This window comes from Alligator sinensis, unplaced genomic scaffold (assembly GCF_000455745.1).
Source record: "Alligator sinensis unplaced genomic scaffold, ASM45574v1 scaffold740_1, whole genome shotgun sequence".
NCBI classification, from domain to species: domain Eukaryota; kingdom Metazoa; phylum Chordata; order Crocodylia; family Alligatoridae; genus Alligator; species Alligator sinensis.
This window is the reverse complement of record NW_005841964.1, coordinates 2,164,083-2,180,424: the sequence shown is the minus strand read 5'-3', so window position 1 is coordinate 2,180,424 and position 16,342 is coordinate 2,164,083. Positions and strand designations below refer to the sequence as shown.

At 40.1% G+C, this 16,342-nt stretch overlaps 1 protein-coding gene across 2 annotated transcripts in view; it reads left to right on the top strand.

The window, feature by feature from the left end:
* The window catches only part of UGGT2 (UDP-glucose glycoprotein glucosyltransferase 2), a 235,857-nt gene that overhangs the window by 163,183 nt on the left and 56,332 nt on the right, over positions 1-16,342 (top strand). For both annotated transcript variants that reach the window (XM_025200352.1, XM_025200351.1), the window contains 4 exons: positions 1,190-1,269; positions 8,310-8,499; positions 12,173-12,331; positions 14,968-15,053. In XM_025200352.1, the coding sequence (XP_025056137.1) occupies positions 1,190-1,269; positions 8,310-8,499; positions 12,173-12,331; positions 14,968-15,053 (515 nt within the window). The remainder of the gene's footprint in view (positions 1-1,189; positions 1,270-8,309; positions 8,500-12,172; positions 12,332-14,967; positions 15,054-16,342) is intronic.

Below are 16,342 nucleotides of genomic sequence, written 5' to 3'. Positions count from 1 at the left end.
GTCCCTGTTGTGCCAACATGTGTCACTGAGACTCAGTAACTCTTTTTGCCATGCATTATAGCTGAATGCTTAAGGGGCTGGCCATCCAGTCCTTTTAGTGTTATTCAGTGATGTATGTATGACAACAATTTGTATCCCACTTTGTGATTATTTTTTAGAGAGTGGATCCTAAGCGCTCAAGATCCTTTTCTTTTAAGTTGTCAGTAACTTGAAAAAAGTTATTGATATGAAGTACCATTTCCCTTCCACTTTTGTCTATTCGATCTTTCTTACAGATGTTCTTAAAATGTAACATTCTAGACATGCAAACTGTCATACCAAGTTTCAGTAAAATCAGCTGGTCACATTGGTGCTTGTAAATGAACACTTTTGATTTCTCTTGTTTGTCACCCAGACTGGAATTTGTTTTCACCTTTGCTCTCACCATTTTTTCTTTAGTTTTGTTCTTGACATCATGGCTTTATGTTTTGAAGTCTGTGTGTGTGTGTGGCTTGAGAGAAACAAAGTGTGTATATTCACAATTTTTTGGAACATTTTTGTAGCTGGTTTCTTGTTTTGTCACAACATTAATTCCCTGGCAGTATTACTATTTATGGCACAGATAACAGGTTAATCATGTCCTAAGTGTAACACCTGCCAGGGCCTGTGGAAATGAGTGAATTATAAATAGACAGTTAAGAAGAAATAGGAGGCTAGGCCAAAATTATTCAGATTTCTGTGGAATGAAGAGATTAACATAATCCGTCCATCATTGACAGTAACAGCACAATTATTGGAATGTTTGCTAGATTACTATTGCAGAAATATTGATGAAAAGAGCTATGTAAGAACTAAATGATATTATTTCTTAATGTTTTATCGTGGAGATGAACACAGCAATTATTTTAAACAATTTTTTTATGACTCTTGAAAAATCACACTAAAGTATAGAATACTCAAGATACCCTGTGATAAAAGTTTTTGGGGCAGGTAAAATATTTTTACCTACATAAATTAAAAATTCACTTACTGCAGATAACCTTACATTTTAAAAAAAATTTCTTTGAACATTCTAATGAATTGCTACTGAAGCTTGAAGCACAGTGAAAACATTTGCCAAGGTGATTCCTCCTTATTTTCAAGGCCAAAGAAGCTTGATAGATAGCAAAACTAATTTTCCTTAATATAGAAAAATTTTTTTTTCTACTAGGTACTGAGAGACATTGTCAACATGAAACTGAAGCTTTTTATGAATTGTAGATCTAAACTGTCAGAAGTACCTTTGAAGAGGTGAGTAATATCCTATAGCTGTTTTTTAGATAAATTATGTAATATGACTTGTATGAGAAGAAACTGCAAATGATACAATCTCTTTAAAATAAAATCAGTCAAAACCTTGTTTTTTCAATAGACCAGATTGCTGTTGCTGGACTAATTGTGGACCTGAGAGATGGGATTGTTAATTTAAATTGAATGCTACTGAAGCAGTCACTAACCAAAAAAGTTAAAGATTAACTAACCAAATTTGTTTAAGATTGTTACCACTAACAAAATCCCAAATTACAACAAATATATTTACATTTAAAAACTTTAATAGATTCATAGATGTTAGGGTCGGAAGGGACCTCAATAGATCATCGAGTCCAACCCCCTGCATAGACAGGAAAGAGTTCTGGGTTCAGATGACCCCAGCCAGATGCCCATCTAACCTCCTCTTGAAGACCCCCAGGGTAGGGGAGAGCACCACCTCCCTTGGGAGCCCATTCCAGACTTTGGCCACTCTAACCGTGAAGAAGTTCTTCCTAATGTCCAGTCTAAATCTGCTCTCTGCTAGCTTATGGCCATTATTTCTTGTGACCCCCAGAGGCGCCTTGGTGAGTAGAGCCTCACCAATTCCCTTCTGAACTTATAGGCAGCCACAGGGTCACCTCTCAACCTTCTCTTGTGGAGGCTGAAGAGGTCCAGGTGCCCTAGTCTGTCCTCGTAGGGCTTGGCCTGCAAGCCCTTAACCATACGAGTGGCCCTTCTCTGGACCCTCTCCAGGTTATCCACATCCCTCTTGAAGTGTGGCGCCCAAAACTGGACTCAGTATTCCAACTGTGGTCTGACCAGTGCACAATAGAGGGGAAGACCTCCTTGGTTCTGTTTGTCATGTATCTGCTGATGCATGATAAAGTGCAGTTAGCTTTGCTGATGACTTCATCACATTGACGACTCATGTTCATCTTGGAGTCTACTAGGACTCCGAGATCCCTTTCCACTTCCGTGCTACCGAGCAGGTAATTTCCTAGGCAGTAGGTGTGCTGGACATTTTTCCTCCCTAGGTGCAGCACTTTGCATTTCTCCTTGTTGAATTGCACTCTGTTGTTTTCTGCCCATTTGTCCAACCTGTCCAGGTTGGACTGTAGTTGTAGTTGTTCCCTGCCCTCTGGTGTGTCCACTTCTCCCCACAGTTTTGTAGCATCTGCAAACTTGGACAGAGTACACTTCACTCCCTCATCCAAGTCACTGATGAAGACATTGAAGATTATAGGTCCCAGGCCTGAGCCCTGCGGGCCCCCGCTGCCCACGCCCTTCCAGGTTGATACCGACCCATCCACTACGACTCTCTGGGTACGACCCTCTAGACAATTTGCTGCCCACTGCACTGTGTAACCATCCAAGTCACAGCCTCTTAATTTGTTCACCAGTATGGGGTGGGATACCATATCAAAGGCCTTCCTGAAGTCTAAGTAAACAATATCTACCCCTACTCCTGCATCCAGGTGTTTTGTAACTTTGATGAATTACAGTATTGTTCATGATTATTCTTTCAACAGCTAATGTCAAAACACCTTGAAAAGTTTAGGAAGCTGAATGTTAACATAGTACTGAGACATATAAAATCATAGGTTGGATGGGACCTCCAAGGTCATCTGGTGCTCTTGAATGCAAGAATGTTATTTCTAAATCGTCCCTGTTAAATGCTTATCTAGACACCTTGTAAAAACCCTCAATGAAGGTGATTTCATAACTTTCCTGGGCAGTGTATTCCACTACATTACTGTCTAATAATCAGTAAGATTTTCCTGAGATCTAACCTAATCTACTTTGCAGCAATTTAAAACCAGTTCTTCATGTCTTTCCCTCTGTGGCAAGGAAGAACAGTTGTTCTTCCCCTTTTTAATGGCAGCCTTTCTAAAATTTTAAACTACTATCATGTACCCCTGTTTAATCTCCTTTTCTCAAAGCTAAACATACCTAGCTTTCTCAGCCTTTCTTTATTTGACTTCCCTTCCAATCCCATTATCATTTTTGTTACTCATCTCTGGAGCCCCTGATTTCTCCACATCCTTAAAACATGGAGCCTAGAACTGCACACAATATTCAAAACAAGACCTAACCAACCTACCTACTCTGAATAGAGTAGGACTGTCAACTTCTGTGTCTTATATCTAAGGCTCTTGTTGATGTAGCTCAAAATTACGTGTGTTGGTTTTACAACTGCATCACATTGCTGACTCATGATTCTCTGGTTCACCAAAACTCCCAGATCTCTTTCAGCAGTGCTATGGCCCAACCATTTATTTCCTGTGTATTTGGCATTTTGTTATTTTTTTCCAAGGTGTAGCAGCTTACATTTATCTTCATGGAGTTTCATTCTGTTGCCTGCAGCCAAATTCTACAATCTGTTAAGATCCTTTTGAATTCTGCTCCTTCCTCTAGTTGCCTATTCCCCACTCCTTTGTAAATATTATTGCCAGTGGCTCTGAGAATAGTTCTGCCAGTTTCTTCAGCACCTTGGGATGAATTTTGTGAGGACTTTAGATTAATTCAAATTTCTCAAGAACTTTTTGATGCTCTCTCTAGTTATCATGACTCCTAGCCTTTCCCCTTCTTTGCCTATGTTATTTTTGTTAGCTGTCTGGTTACTGGTTATCTTTTTTTGTGAAGAGTGAAGCACGGTAGTTGCTGAGCAGCTCTGTCTTCTTTGCATCTTCCGTTAATAGCCCATTGTATTGTTTTTTGCTTTGACTTTATTCAGCAACAAAGAAACCAGATCACTGTAACAAAATAATTAAATCATTTGTTACAATATTTTGAATTCCCTGGAATTGGTTTGTGCATTATTTCAGGCATAAAATAGGTTCTGTGCAGGAAATTAATCATTATAGGGCTTCATACTTACTAGGATCATTTAAATTTGCTTACATATATAGAATGGTCTAACTTTTCTGCCTCCTGTCTAGTTTTCTGCCTTGTTTTGGTTGTATTCTGAAGTTGATGGATGTGTAATATATTTAGTTTGTACTAACAGTTAAAAGCATATGTTTGGTAAAGGTTTAATTGTGGTGTCTGAAGTGCCTCCCTCACTTGAGTTTGAACTCATAAATACTTTCATACACTCTGTGTGTGTGTGTGAGAGAGAGAGAGAGAGAGAGAAAGATTAGGAATGTTAATTTTGTCTCTGTTTTTATTTAGAAACATCCAGTTTCTGAAAATATTATCAAACTGAATCCTCTCATGCATTAATATAATGAAAAATGACAGTTACTTTGTACTGTTAACAAGTTCAATGTCTGAGGACAAAGATAGATAAGTTGGAAGAATATTAATACTTTTATTTGACAGTGCTTTATTCTATACAAGTATTTGTGTGAAACATAGTTTCATCCATTGTGCGTTTGTAACTTTCATTACATCAGTTTGGAGAAAATACTGCTATTAATATTGTTTGATCATGTTTCATGTTAATTTACATAATGGTAATTGCCATTCTCTTTGCTTCCAGATGATCAAAAACTGTATCAAGTTCAGCCACTAATATTTTTGTGTAAATATCAGCACTGATATTTATTTGCACGCTACATACCTCCTCATAAAGCAGAATAAAGAAAAAAAGCTTTTTTTCAGAGCCTTACCTGCCATGGCATTAGCTCACCTAGGACAGAATGTTCTGGCTGCATGGAGCAGGACGGAGTACTATTGTCAGCATCACATCTGGCTGCTTGTCTAACAGCTACTTCCAGTTCAGCAGTGTTAGTGTTAAAGTGTTAAATTTACACCTTTTACCCTTGCAGCAAGGCAGGGCAAGTGACACTGTCAGTAGAATCCTACTCCTGTTCCATGTGGCCAGAAGGTTTCAGGTGGCCTAGGGCTTCCCATGGCAGACTCAACTGCCTGTACACAAATGCCAGGAGCTTGGGTAACAAGCAAGAGGAGCTGGCCCTTCTCCTGACTGATATGATTATGATCTCGTAGGGATAATGGAGACCTGGTGGGACTCCTCCTACAACTGGTTGGTAGGTATAGAAGGTTCTACCCTCACAGGAGAGATCGTGTTGGGAAGAGTGGTGGGGGTGTAGGTCTCTGTGTCAAGGAGCAGTACAGTTCCCTTCAAACTGAATTCATTAACCATGGAGGGCGCCTTGAGACCCTCTGGGTTAAAATACAGGGGGAACATGGGGAAGGGGATATACTCGTAGGATTCTATTACAGACCTCCTAACCAAGAAGAACTGGATCTCAAATTCAATAGGGAAGTGGCTGAGCCCACATGTTCCTAATGTATGATCATCATGGGAGACTTCAACCACCCTGACATCTTGTGGGGTGAGCACACGACCAGGTCTGACCAGTTGTGTAACTTCCTCGTCTGCACTGATGACCTGTACCTAATGCAAGAGGTCTACTGGTCAATTAGGGGAGAGGCACTGCTGGATCTGGTTCTGGCTAAAGGGGATGATCTGGTGAGTGATCTGGGGATCGAGGGCAAGCTTGGTGATAGTGACCATGATCTGATTACTTTCTCTGTCCAACACAGTGTGGGCAAATCCCTTAGTAAAACAGAAATCCTCAGCTTTGGGAAGGCTGACTTCCACAAACTCAGGAGACTGGTCAGTCAGGCACTAAGGGACCATGGCCCCCTAGGAAGAGGAGTCCCTGAGGAATGGTTGTTCCTAAAGAACTCAATCCTCAGTGTGCAAGGGAAGTCCATCCCATCCCTCAGGAAATGCAGTCAGAGGGCAGGGAAGCCCCCTTGGCTCAACAGGGAACTTCTGGGTCTCCTGAAACAAAGAAGAGAAGCCAACGCCAGATGGAAAACTGGAATCATCACCAAGGAGGACAACTCAGCACTAGCCCATACCTGTAGGGAGCAGTCCTGAAAAGCCAAGGCAGCAATTGAACTCAGGCTAGCAACCAGAATCAAGGATAACAAAAAGTAATTCTTCAGATGGGGGGGGCAAAAGCAACATTGGCCCCCTACAAGATCAAATGGGGAAGCTGACGTCTGATGCCCAAGACAAGGCCAGTTTCCTAAACGATTACTTTGTGTCAGTTTTCCACCTGCCCAAGGGGGTCATGCTGTCAGGCAGGATGCAAAGCAACCAACGCTCAGGAGATGGGCCCACAGTTGACATAGATCAAGTGAGAGAACACCTGGAGAGGCTTGACGTCCATTAGTCCATGGGCCTGGACAGATTACACCCCAGAGTCTTAAAAGAGCTGGAAGGCATCATAGCATGCCCTATGGCCAAGATATTTCAAAGCTCATGGTGCTTGGGTGATGTACCGGAAGACTGGAAGAGAGCCAACATGGTTCCAGTCTTCAAGAAAGGGAAGAAAGAAGATCCAGGGAATTACAGATCTATCAGTCTGACATCCATCCCTGGAAAGATCTTGGAGAAAATTATCAAAGGATCCATCTGCAACAGGCTAACAGAAGGCAACCTACTGAATGCCAGCCAACATGGTTTTATTACCAGAAGGTCATGCCTGACCAACCTCCGATGGCTGGGGAACTGGCTCCAGCTTCGGACCCAAAGGATACTAGTTGATGGGAACAAATCAACGTGGCACAAGTTTACCAGTTGAGTCCCCCAGGGCTCAGTGCTCAGGCTGGTACCCTTCAATATCTTCATTAATAACCTGGATTTGGGCATCCAATGCGGACTGGCAAAGTTCGCAGACGACACTAAACTATGGGAGAAGACGGTCATGCTGGAGGACAGGCTGGAGATACAGGCAAACCTGGACACGCTTGCAAAGTAGGCAGACCAAAACCTGATGGCATTCAACGTAGAGAAATGCAGGGTACTCCACTTTGGGAGAAAAAAACCAGCATCATACGTATAGGCTCGGCAGTGCTACACTCACTAGGGATTTGGGGGTCTTGATTCACCATAGGATGAACATGAGTACCCAATGCGATGCCATGGCCAAGCAAACTAAACTCTGGCATGCATCTACTGATGCATTTTGAGGAAAACCAGGGACGTCATCCTCCCACTTTACTTGGCATTAGTGAGGCCGCAGCTGGAGTACTGCGTCCGGTTTTGGGCCTCCCACTTCAGGAGGGATGTGGGTAAGCTCAAGAGAATCCAGAGGAGAGCCACCCATATGATCAAAGGCCAAGAGAGCAAACCTTATGAGGAGACTCGATATAAGGAGAAACTTCTTTACAGTCCGTGTCCAAGGTCTGGACCAGACTCCCCCCAGAGGTGATGCAATCACCTGTGCTGGACTCATTCAGAAGGCATGTGGATGTTTATCTTGCTGGGATCATCTGATTGGCAGGGGGGCTGGACTTGATGATCTCATGAGGTCCCTTCCAGCCCCTAATGTCTATGAAGTCTATGAAGGTTTCAGCCATGGGTGAACTGGTGCCAAGCTTCCTGTGTTGCTATCACAGCATGGAAATCAGTGTCCTCACTTAAGACATGCACACCAAATTTTGTTGGATAATTTTCAGAGAAAGGTATATGTGTGTCTATTGCATTTAATTTGATGTTTTTTGATTGCTTTTATAAAAGAACATATTTTTATATTATTGATATAGCAGCGCACACAACCTAATTTTTTTTATTTTCAGCTTGCTTTTACAAAGTCATTTCTGCACAAATTGCCAGTGTTAATTTTGATGAACTATTATGTTTTGCCCTGGGAAGAAATAAAACTTTGCAATGAAATCAGCTCTTTATTTCACAAGCCAGAATTGTCTAGTCAAGACTCCGAGTTCTTGGCTAGTACCATTCTAATTCCCTGTCATGTTTCTTCAAAATTAACTTAGTACTGGCTAGCTAGTATTCCATGTCCTTGTCTCTCCAGACAGAATAAGTAAAAGAGAAGCATTTGTCAAATGTTTGTTAGCCCATGTGAGTAGGGATAATATTACATGAGCGCGTTTCACAAGAACATGGAACTGCCATGCCTACAAGCACTATTGATTTTGTAAATGGATTCCAGACATTCATTGTATTTTACCACATTTGTACAAGAACTTCATAATACTTAAAGCTTAGCTTACGTAGTGTATAATGTGTAATTTTTTAATATTATTATTTCCAACAGCTTTTATCGTTTTGTGTTGGAGCCAGAGCTGACTGCCGGGGCCAACAACCTCTTTCCTTCTGAGCCTGTGGCAAAATTCCTTGAAATGCCAGAATCACCTCTGTTGACTCTAAATATGATCACTCCTGAAAGCTGGTTGGTTGAAGCAGTAAACAGTTCCTATGATCTTGATAACATTCACTTAGAGGATGTAAGTAGTAATTTTTGAGCACCTGTAAAAATCATACTGGAACATATAAACAGAAATCTTCTCTAATGATTTTTTCATAAAATGCTTAATATTCAATCTAGCAAATTGTTTGGTTAACTTTTCCCCCATTTAAATTCTTATCTTCTTTCAAAAACCTTTCTGCAACTTTCCCTCCTTTAAAATGATTAATCAAAGCCTTAATAATTGAAGTAATGAGTTATAGAAGAAAACCAAAGAAAATTTATGCTTGAAGCATGAAATATAATACAAGCAGTTAATTGGATGTCTTGGAGCACTAGCATATTTATGAAAGTGCACATTTTCTTGGAGTAACACTTAAACAATGAAGTAGGCATTCCATATGTTCTGGATGTTTCATCTCCTTTTTCCAATTATAGCTATGTCATCTGGCAGTAACTATCTTTCTCTCTGGCATCATTTTTGTGTCGTATTGCAATTTGATCTTTAACAATTTAACTCAGGGGTTATAACATACTTTCAGAGTGTGGACCACATTAATTGAGAGCAAGACTATTATACACTCCCTCTCCTAACTGCTTCTAGTTATAGTTGTTTTGTGGATCATCATGTTAACAATCACTGAATTGAATCTGTATTATTTGTACAGTTTGTTAATGGACATGGATAATATTTAATTTGCTTTCTCATTTCCATTTAAATTTCCTTATGCTGGGGGGCTCTGAGCATGCACTTATAATATTTACTCAGAAGTCTAGTTCAGTATCAGCTGGAGCAGTGATTCTCAACCAGGGTGCCATGGTACCCTGTTAACACTGTAAGGTATACATATATTTCCACAAAATAAATTCAGAGATTTGCAAAAGCATTACAAACATTCTTATCTGATGCAGTCTTTCTGTGTTCTTTGCCATGAAAGAATGGATCTATTATTTTTCTGTAGTCAAAAAACACAAGGAAAACTAAGAGCTGATATTTTCCATGAGATGCCTTGAGTCTAAAATGGCTCAGAACTACTGGAGTAGAGCTTTATGTCCAGCAGTTTTTATCATGCATTTTTTTTTCAAAATAAGGTGTAAAATATGGACATTATTATTTTTAAGCTATAGTTTTAAATTGCATGCTTTTGGGTTTTAATACAGTGAGATTATTTTATAAGTATTGCTTATAGCAACCCATTTGGAAACTTATGTTAGAATTACTACTACATTGATCATAAGACAGGTGAAAAGAAGCAAATGTTTTATCCTACTTTGCCAGAGTTCCCTTGTTAATGGAAAGACCAATCAGCCTCAGTTATAATTAAATTAACATCTATGAAATTTTTAGACCATTTGCCACTGAGTGTAAATGATCTATGGCATGACAGCATCTAGATGCCTTACTGATTGGTATAAATGAGACAAATGCATTAGCACTTATGAGAAATATAGTAGGGAAAATAAAAGTAGCTGAATTTATTTCTTTCAAGTAAATTTTTTTTCAGTAGATAGAATTAATATTGAGGCACTTCAAAACTTTTTTTTTTTAATTTCTTAGTACTAAATTAGAAATCCACATATGTACACAAGGGCATATTGGACTGGAAAAAAAGTTCCTAGTTAAGAATTAAGTTATTGTTCTTGTTTCAGTTTAATGAATTGCTTTTAATCCCAAATTTTAATATCTTATTTGTGTTTGAAAATGCTAAAAATGGAATACTACATGGTTCATGGAGTTTGGAACTGAAGTTATTTAGTATTCAAAGTTGCATCTATTCTGATGGCTTATATTAAATGATCTAATATTGTCAGCCTATTTTTAGCTGTCTTCATTTAAAAAAAAGCCACAAACATACATTTACAATTAGCACTCTTGCTGGCAATAGCGATAAAAGGACCAGAGATTCTGGTTCCTGGAAAACTAAATACTTTTTTATTCCTAGAAGTAGATAGTCTATAACAGTTTTTAATAGAAATGAGAAACCTTGGATCACCAGCCGAATCATTCTGATTTTGCTTAGCACAGTAAATTGAATGTCCTCCTAATTAGTAATGTTTTGTGTATTATTTATAGGCTATTATTATTCATTGGATGTTATTCTCTCTCTCTCTCTATATATATATATATATACACACACACACACACACACACACACACACACAGATAAATGTGTGTGTGTGTGTGTGTGTGTGTGTGTGTGTGTGTATAAAGAGAATATGCATTTAAATAATATGTGCTTTTATCTCCAGCAATTATTTTATTTTTGCTGTATCCATTATGTATACAACTATGGGACTTTATTCTACAAACTTATTGATTTGTCAATTTTAGTGAACAATAAATGTACTCAAAATAGTAACAAGGAAAGATTTACATCTACCTAAGCTTTTCATACTGAAGGTATACTGTGAACAAGATGATGATGATGATTACTAGGGCTGTGCAAAGCTTCGGTAGCTGATTCAATTCAGAGGAGATTTGGCCCGATTCAGGGACCAAATCTGAATCAAATCGGGAGACCAATTAAAAGCTCTGAATCGATTCGAACCACCTAAATCAATTTGGAAAAAGATTCAGAAAAGATTTGGCAATTCGGCCTCCAGCTGGTAAGTATGTTGGGGTTAGAGGAGTGGGGAGGGAAGGGGCATCAGGGAGGGAGGGATTGGGGCTGGGACAAGCTGCCCAGCCAGGGCAGAGGGCACAGGACTCAGGGAGGGGGGCAGGGGGTGCAGGATCTGGGTGTGGCAGCAGTGGGGGTGGGGGCTATGCCCTGCTGCCACTTGCCCAGCTGGGGCGGGGGGCCAGGATGCAGACACAGCTCGCTCTGGGCGGAAGGGGGCAAGTGGCAGCATGTCACAGCCCCTGCTCCCAGCGCTGCTGTACTCGCATCCCATGTCCTCCTGCACTGGCTGGCAAGTGACGGCAGTGCAGAATCCCTGCTCCTAGCACTGATGCGAGCACGACAGCATTGGGAGTGGGAGCTATGACCTGCTGCTGCCTGTCCAGCTGGCATGGGGGGCGGTGCGATGCAGGCACAGCTCACTCTGGGCAGAAGGGGGCAAGTGGCAGCAGGGCATAGCCCCTGATCCCAACGCTGCCGCGTCCGCATCAGCACTGGGAGCAGAGACTCTGCTCTGCGGTCACTTGTCCGCTGGCGAAGAGGCTTGTAGTATGTGGGCACAGCAGCACTGGGAGTGGGGGCTATGCCCTGTTGCCACTTGCCCCCATCTGCCCAGAGCAAGCCATACCTGCATCCCATCCACCCCCACCCCACCCTGACTGGACAAGTGGCAGCAAGGCAGAATCCTCACTCCAAGTGCTGCCGTGCCTGCATCCCACACCCCTGCATTCCCCTGCCTGAGTTGGGAAACTTGTCCCAGCCCCAATCCTTCCCTTCTCCTTATATATGCTCCTTCCCCTCCCCCAACCCCAACAGACTTAGCTGGAGGCAGCTGTGTCAGCTGCCTGTTTAGTCTATGGCTGAATCTCTGAAGTGGTGCCAAATCTTTTGGATCTGATTCGGTTGAATCAAATTGGAACAGTAATTCAAATTTTTGAATTGAATCACTTTCCTTTGAATTGGCCAAATCTGAATCCGAAGCAAATACTTACCACTTTTCACAGGCCTAATGATTACTATTACATTATATTTGCTTCACTTTAAGAGATTCAAATGCCAGATATTGTAGTGATAAAATATTGATTTCCACAGATAGAAGGAATTGTTACAGCAGAATATGAACTGGAATATCTATTACTTGAAGGACATTGCTTTGATATAACTACGGGACAACCTCCTCAGGGCTTACAGTTCACACTAGGCATGAAGAATAATCCTGTTATGGTTGATACCATAGTGATGGCCAACTTGGTATGTATTACCTAAGAAAGAAATATTTGCCTTATCTGAACTGTTCATTCTCCTGTTTCATGAAATTTCTTCATCGGATTCTTATTCTTTATGCCTTTATTCTCCACTTCGTAAAACCAAGATTACTAAAAGTAGTTATACTTTAGTGTTTTATTCCTTGATATGTATACTGAATTTAGTTAATTTAGTTAATTTAGTGATCTCTGGTGTGAATGTATATGTAGACAATTTCTTAAAGGAGGAAAGGAAACTACTTATGAGTAACTAGAATTCTTTGAGATGTATTGTCCACATTCACATTTGCATCCTGTCGTCCTTGTCCTCTCCTCTGCACCTGAATGGAAACTGAAAAACAGAATGTGCAAACTTCCCTTTTAACTATAGAGTAGGAGGGAGAGAAGCACAGGGATGGCTGTAGTGCAATCTTTGGAAACTACCAAGGCATGAGACTTGTCCACAGTGGACAATACATCTCAAGAAACCTAGCTGCTAATAAGTCATTTTATTTTTGGAACAAAATTATTAGAACCACCACAGTCACTTAGGAGACTGAGACCACTTTTCAAAAGTGACTTAGGATAAACATGAATCTCATATGAATCATATAATCCCTGGATTCTTTGGAGTTTAGGTCAATTTTGAAAATAGCTTCCTAAGAAATTTCTGAAACTGAAAATTTCACTCTTCATCCTTTTACAAGTTCATGGACAGGAACCTAGCCATTGAGATGCATGGTAATATGAAGTTCTTTTGAGAATTATTCCAGAAGCACCTCACTTACCCAGTGATCTTTAAGAAATAGACCCAGATGAGAAATAGGTGTTTGCAGTACTTTATGTGCAGTTGATGATCTTTTGAAAAATGTAACTATATCAATAGAGTACAGAAAGATAAACATACTTTCACTGCACTACATAATGTTAGGCCATGTACAGACATTCTGTTTCTCCTGGGAGAGTTACTGCTCTTCCTCAAGAAATCATGAATGTACAGATGTTCAGGATTTTTCTTCCAGGGTAAAAATGGCTGCTTCAGGAGAAAAATAACCTGGGAACAACCCCTCCCAGGAGAGTTTATCCTGGGAGAGCAAACATCTGTACACAGGCTGATTCCGAGCAGTCTGGGTCAGCCAGTGAGGGCTGCCCTGTGCACTGCTGCCATCTGTCTCCAGGCAGACTTGGTAGTCTGAAGAGCACACTGAAATGTGTGCACAAGCTGCCCTGCCTGCATAGACCATTACTACAAGCTCTGTACTCTTCAATGTCTGTTCAGGCATCTCTGGGTAAGTACTGTAACAGAATTAGAAATTGCTTTATATGTATGCCTTAACAGACTGTTGTATAGTATAGCAAAATTGAGTAAACTGAGAGGATTCTACACTGATAGCTTATACCTCTTTTTCATAGTATTTCATGACGGTGAGTCACAATGTCCTTCTGCCATTGCTAATAAATTTTTAACCCATAAATCTTTTTTATATCATATAAAAAATAAAATAAATGTAAATATAAAATCAAAATATAGACGTGTAGAATATGCCATATACCATGGTAAATAAGGGTGAAAACAATAGGATATAATGTTTATTTTAAAAACACAAACAAGAACATTTTCTTGCATAGGAAAGAATATAAAAAACAGAACAAACAAACAAATACCTGGCGATGCTTTTTGGATTCTCAAGCTGTTTTTTTTTTCTCATTGGTTTCTTTTCAGTTTTACAGAACCTACATGTTCCTTAATGAATAAAGTTTATTTTGTACTGACCACAGCAGCAGTGCACAACAAGAATCTTCCTTTCTTGAAGAGAAATTACCATTTCTGCCATCCTTTGCTCATTCAACCAACATTAGCAAATGTAATATAGCACTTACACAGATTTTAACAGTATATTCAGTCCTCAGAGTTCAGTCATTTAGAGTCACATCTACCAATGCTCCTTTGCTTTCAGGGGCCTACCTCCTCTGGGTTTCAGAGTGTATTAGATATTCCCCATTATTCCATGTTAAGAGTTGAGCTAGATAGGAAATTTCTTTCTAACTGAAAATAATTTCTTCAAAGAATCTTCCAAACCTGGAAACTTACACATTTGTTACAGTATTCTGTTACAGTTGTTATAATTACACCATGCTGTTCCTATTTTCTTGAGAGTAGTCACTAATAACATATTCACTAGAGAGCATGAAAGGAGGCTCAGGGAGAAGAGAAGAGAAGTGAAAATTATGTTCGGTAATTGGATTATTTACCTGCGATATCAGAGGAAATGGAAAGGAGCAACCTTTTAAATATTGGTTTTGAAAAATGTAACTCTGTATCAGTAGGGTACAAAAAGACCAACTTGCTTCTGCTATACTACATAATGTTAGGCCATGTTCTTATTAGAGGTTCTTCATATCCAGGTAAGTACAGATGTCCTTATCACTAGGAAATATGTATCTGAATATACAGGGAGAAAGCACTTGATGGTATTATTGTAATATTGGTTTCAGAACCAATATTCTAGGACCAATATCTAGGCAACAGATAGTAACCTTGATTACAAGGCTGATTGCTAGATGGTCTAGGTTTACATATGAAGGAGAACGCTTTTAAATTTTGGTAGAACCAGACTGCTAGAATTTTCTCTTGCATTACAGGGATATTTCCAGCTGAAAGCAAATCCAGGTGCCTGGACACTGAGATTACGCAAAGGAAGATCTGATGATGTCTACCACATACTTTAGTAAGGAACAACCTGTCTTTATTCAAACACAATTATAACTTATAATTATTATCTGTTTTTATAATACACTTTGTTAAGAAAAGCATGTGTTATAGTAAAACAAAAATGATATGTAGAATAAGAACAAGGACCTACTGATAATGAAGTTAATGGTAGATTTAAAGCTGAATAGTGAATGTAGTGAAAATGAAGTGTGAGCATGAGGAATTTAATAGAGCCTCTCAGTAAGTCTCCTATCTTGAAGGCTTTTTCCATATAATAGTGCAAAGAGTTTAAAGGCTCATAGGACAGAGGCAGAATGAGACAATGTTTTGTAAAGATTAAAATTTTCCATTAGACTGATCATGAATTATATTTGTAAATTGGAAACCAGCAGAGATTAAATAGGGACTGAGAATGATATAGCCAGGATACGTTGCTGTATTTGTTAGGGCTCTGCGAAGCTTCGGTCGCTGATTCGATTTGGCGACTGAATCTGCAAATCTGAATTGAATCAGGAAACCCTTTAATCTCTCCGAATCAAATCGGAACCCTCCAAATTAATTTGGAGAGATTTGACAATTCGGACATAGACACAGCTTTAAATGTTTTCTCTACATACCTCAAGGTACCAGGCGGCTCGTGAATGCCAAGATGGTGGTGCGGATGGAGCGTCCCACAGGAGCTCAAAGGGGTCCCCAGCACACTAGGTAGTGGACCTGGAAGTGGACCAGAAGCATTTCTACTCCACTTCTGGGTCTGCTGCGGAGTGCACGGGGGACTCAGTGGCAGAACCGAAAGTGGACTGGAAGTACTTCTGATCCACTTCCGGGTCCACCACCGAGCATACGGGGGGCCCTCCCACGCTCCTGTCTGATGCTCCATCCGCTCCACCATCTGCTGTGCCTGGTACCTTAAGTTTGTAGAAAAAAACATTTAAAGCTGTGTCTATGGCCTAATCGCTGATTCTCTGAATCAGCATCGAATCTGCAGATTCGGCCATATTGAATCAGGGACAGAGATCCAAATCAACAAATCAAATCACTGTCCCCCAAATCAGCCTGAATCTGAATGGAATACGGCCCGTTTCGCACACCCCTAGTATTTGTGATATTCTAGTATCATTAGACTCTATTTCTTTATTTATGTTAAGCTACTTGATGAGTATCTTTTCCATCAATGCTGCATCCTGATTTTTCTTTTCTGACCAGAATGACAGACTTATACTATTCATAGATTCATAGATGTTAGGGCCGGAAGGGACCTCAATAGATCATCGAGTCCGACCCCCTGCATAGGCAGGAAAGAGT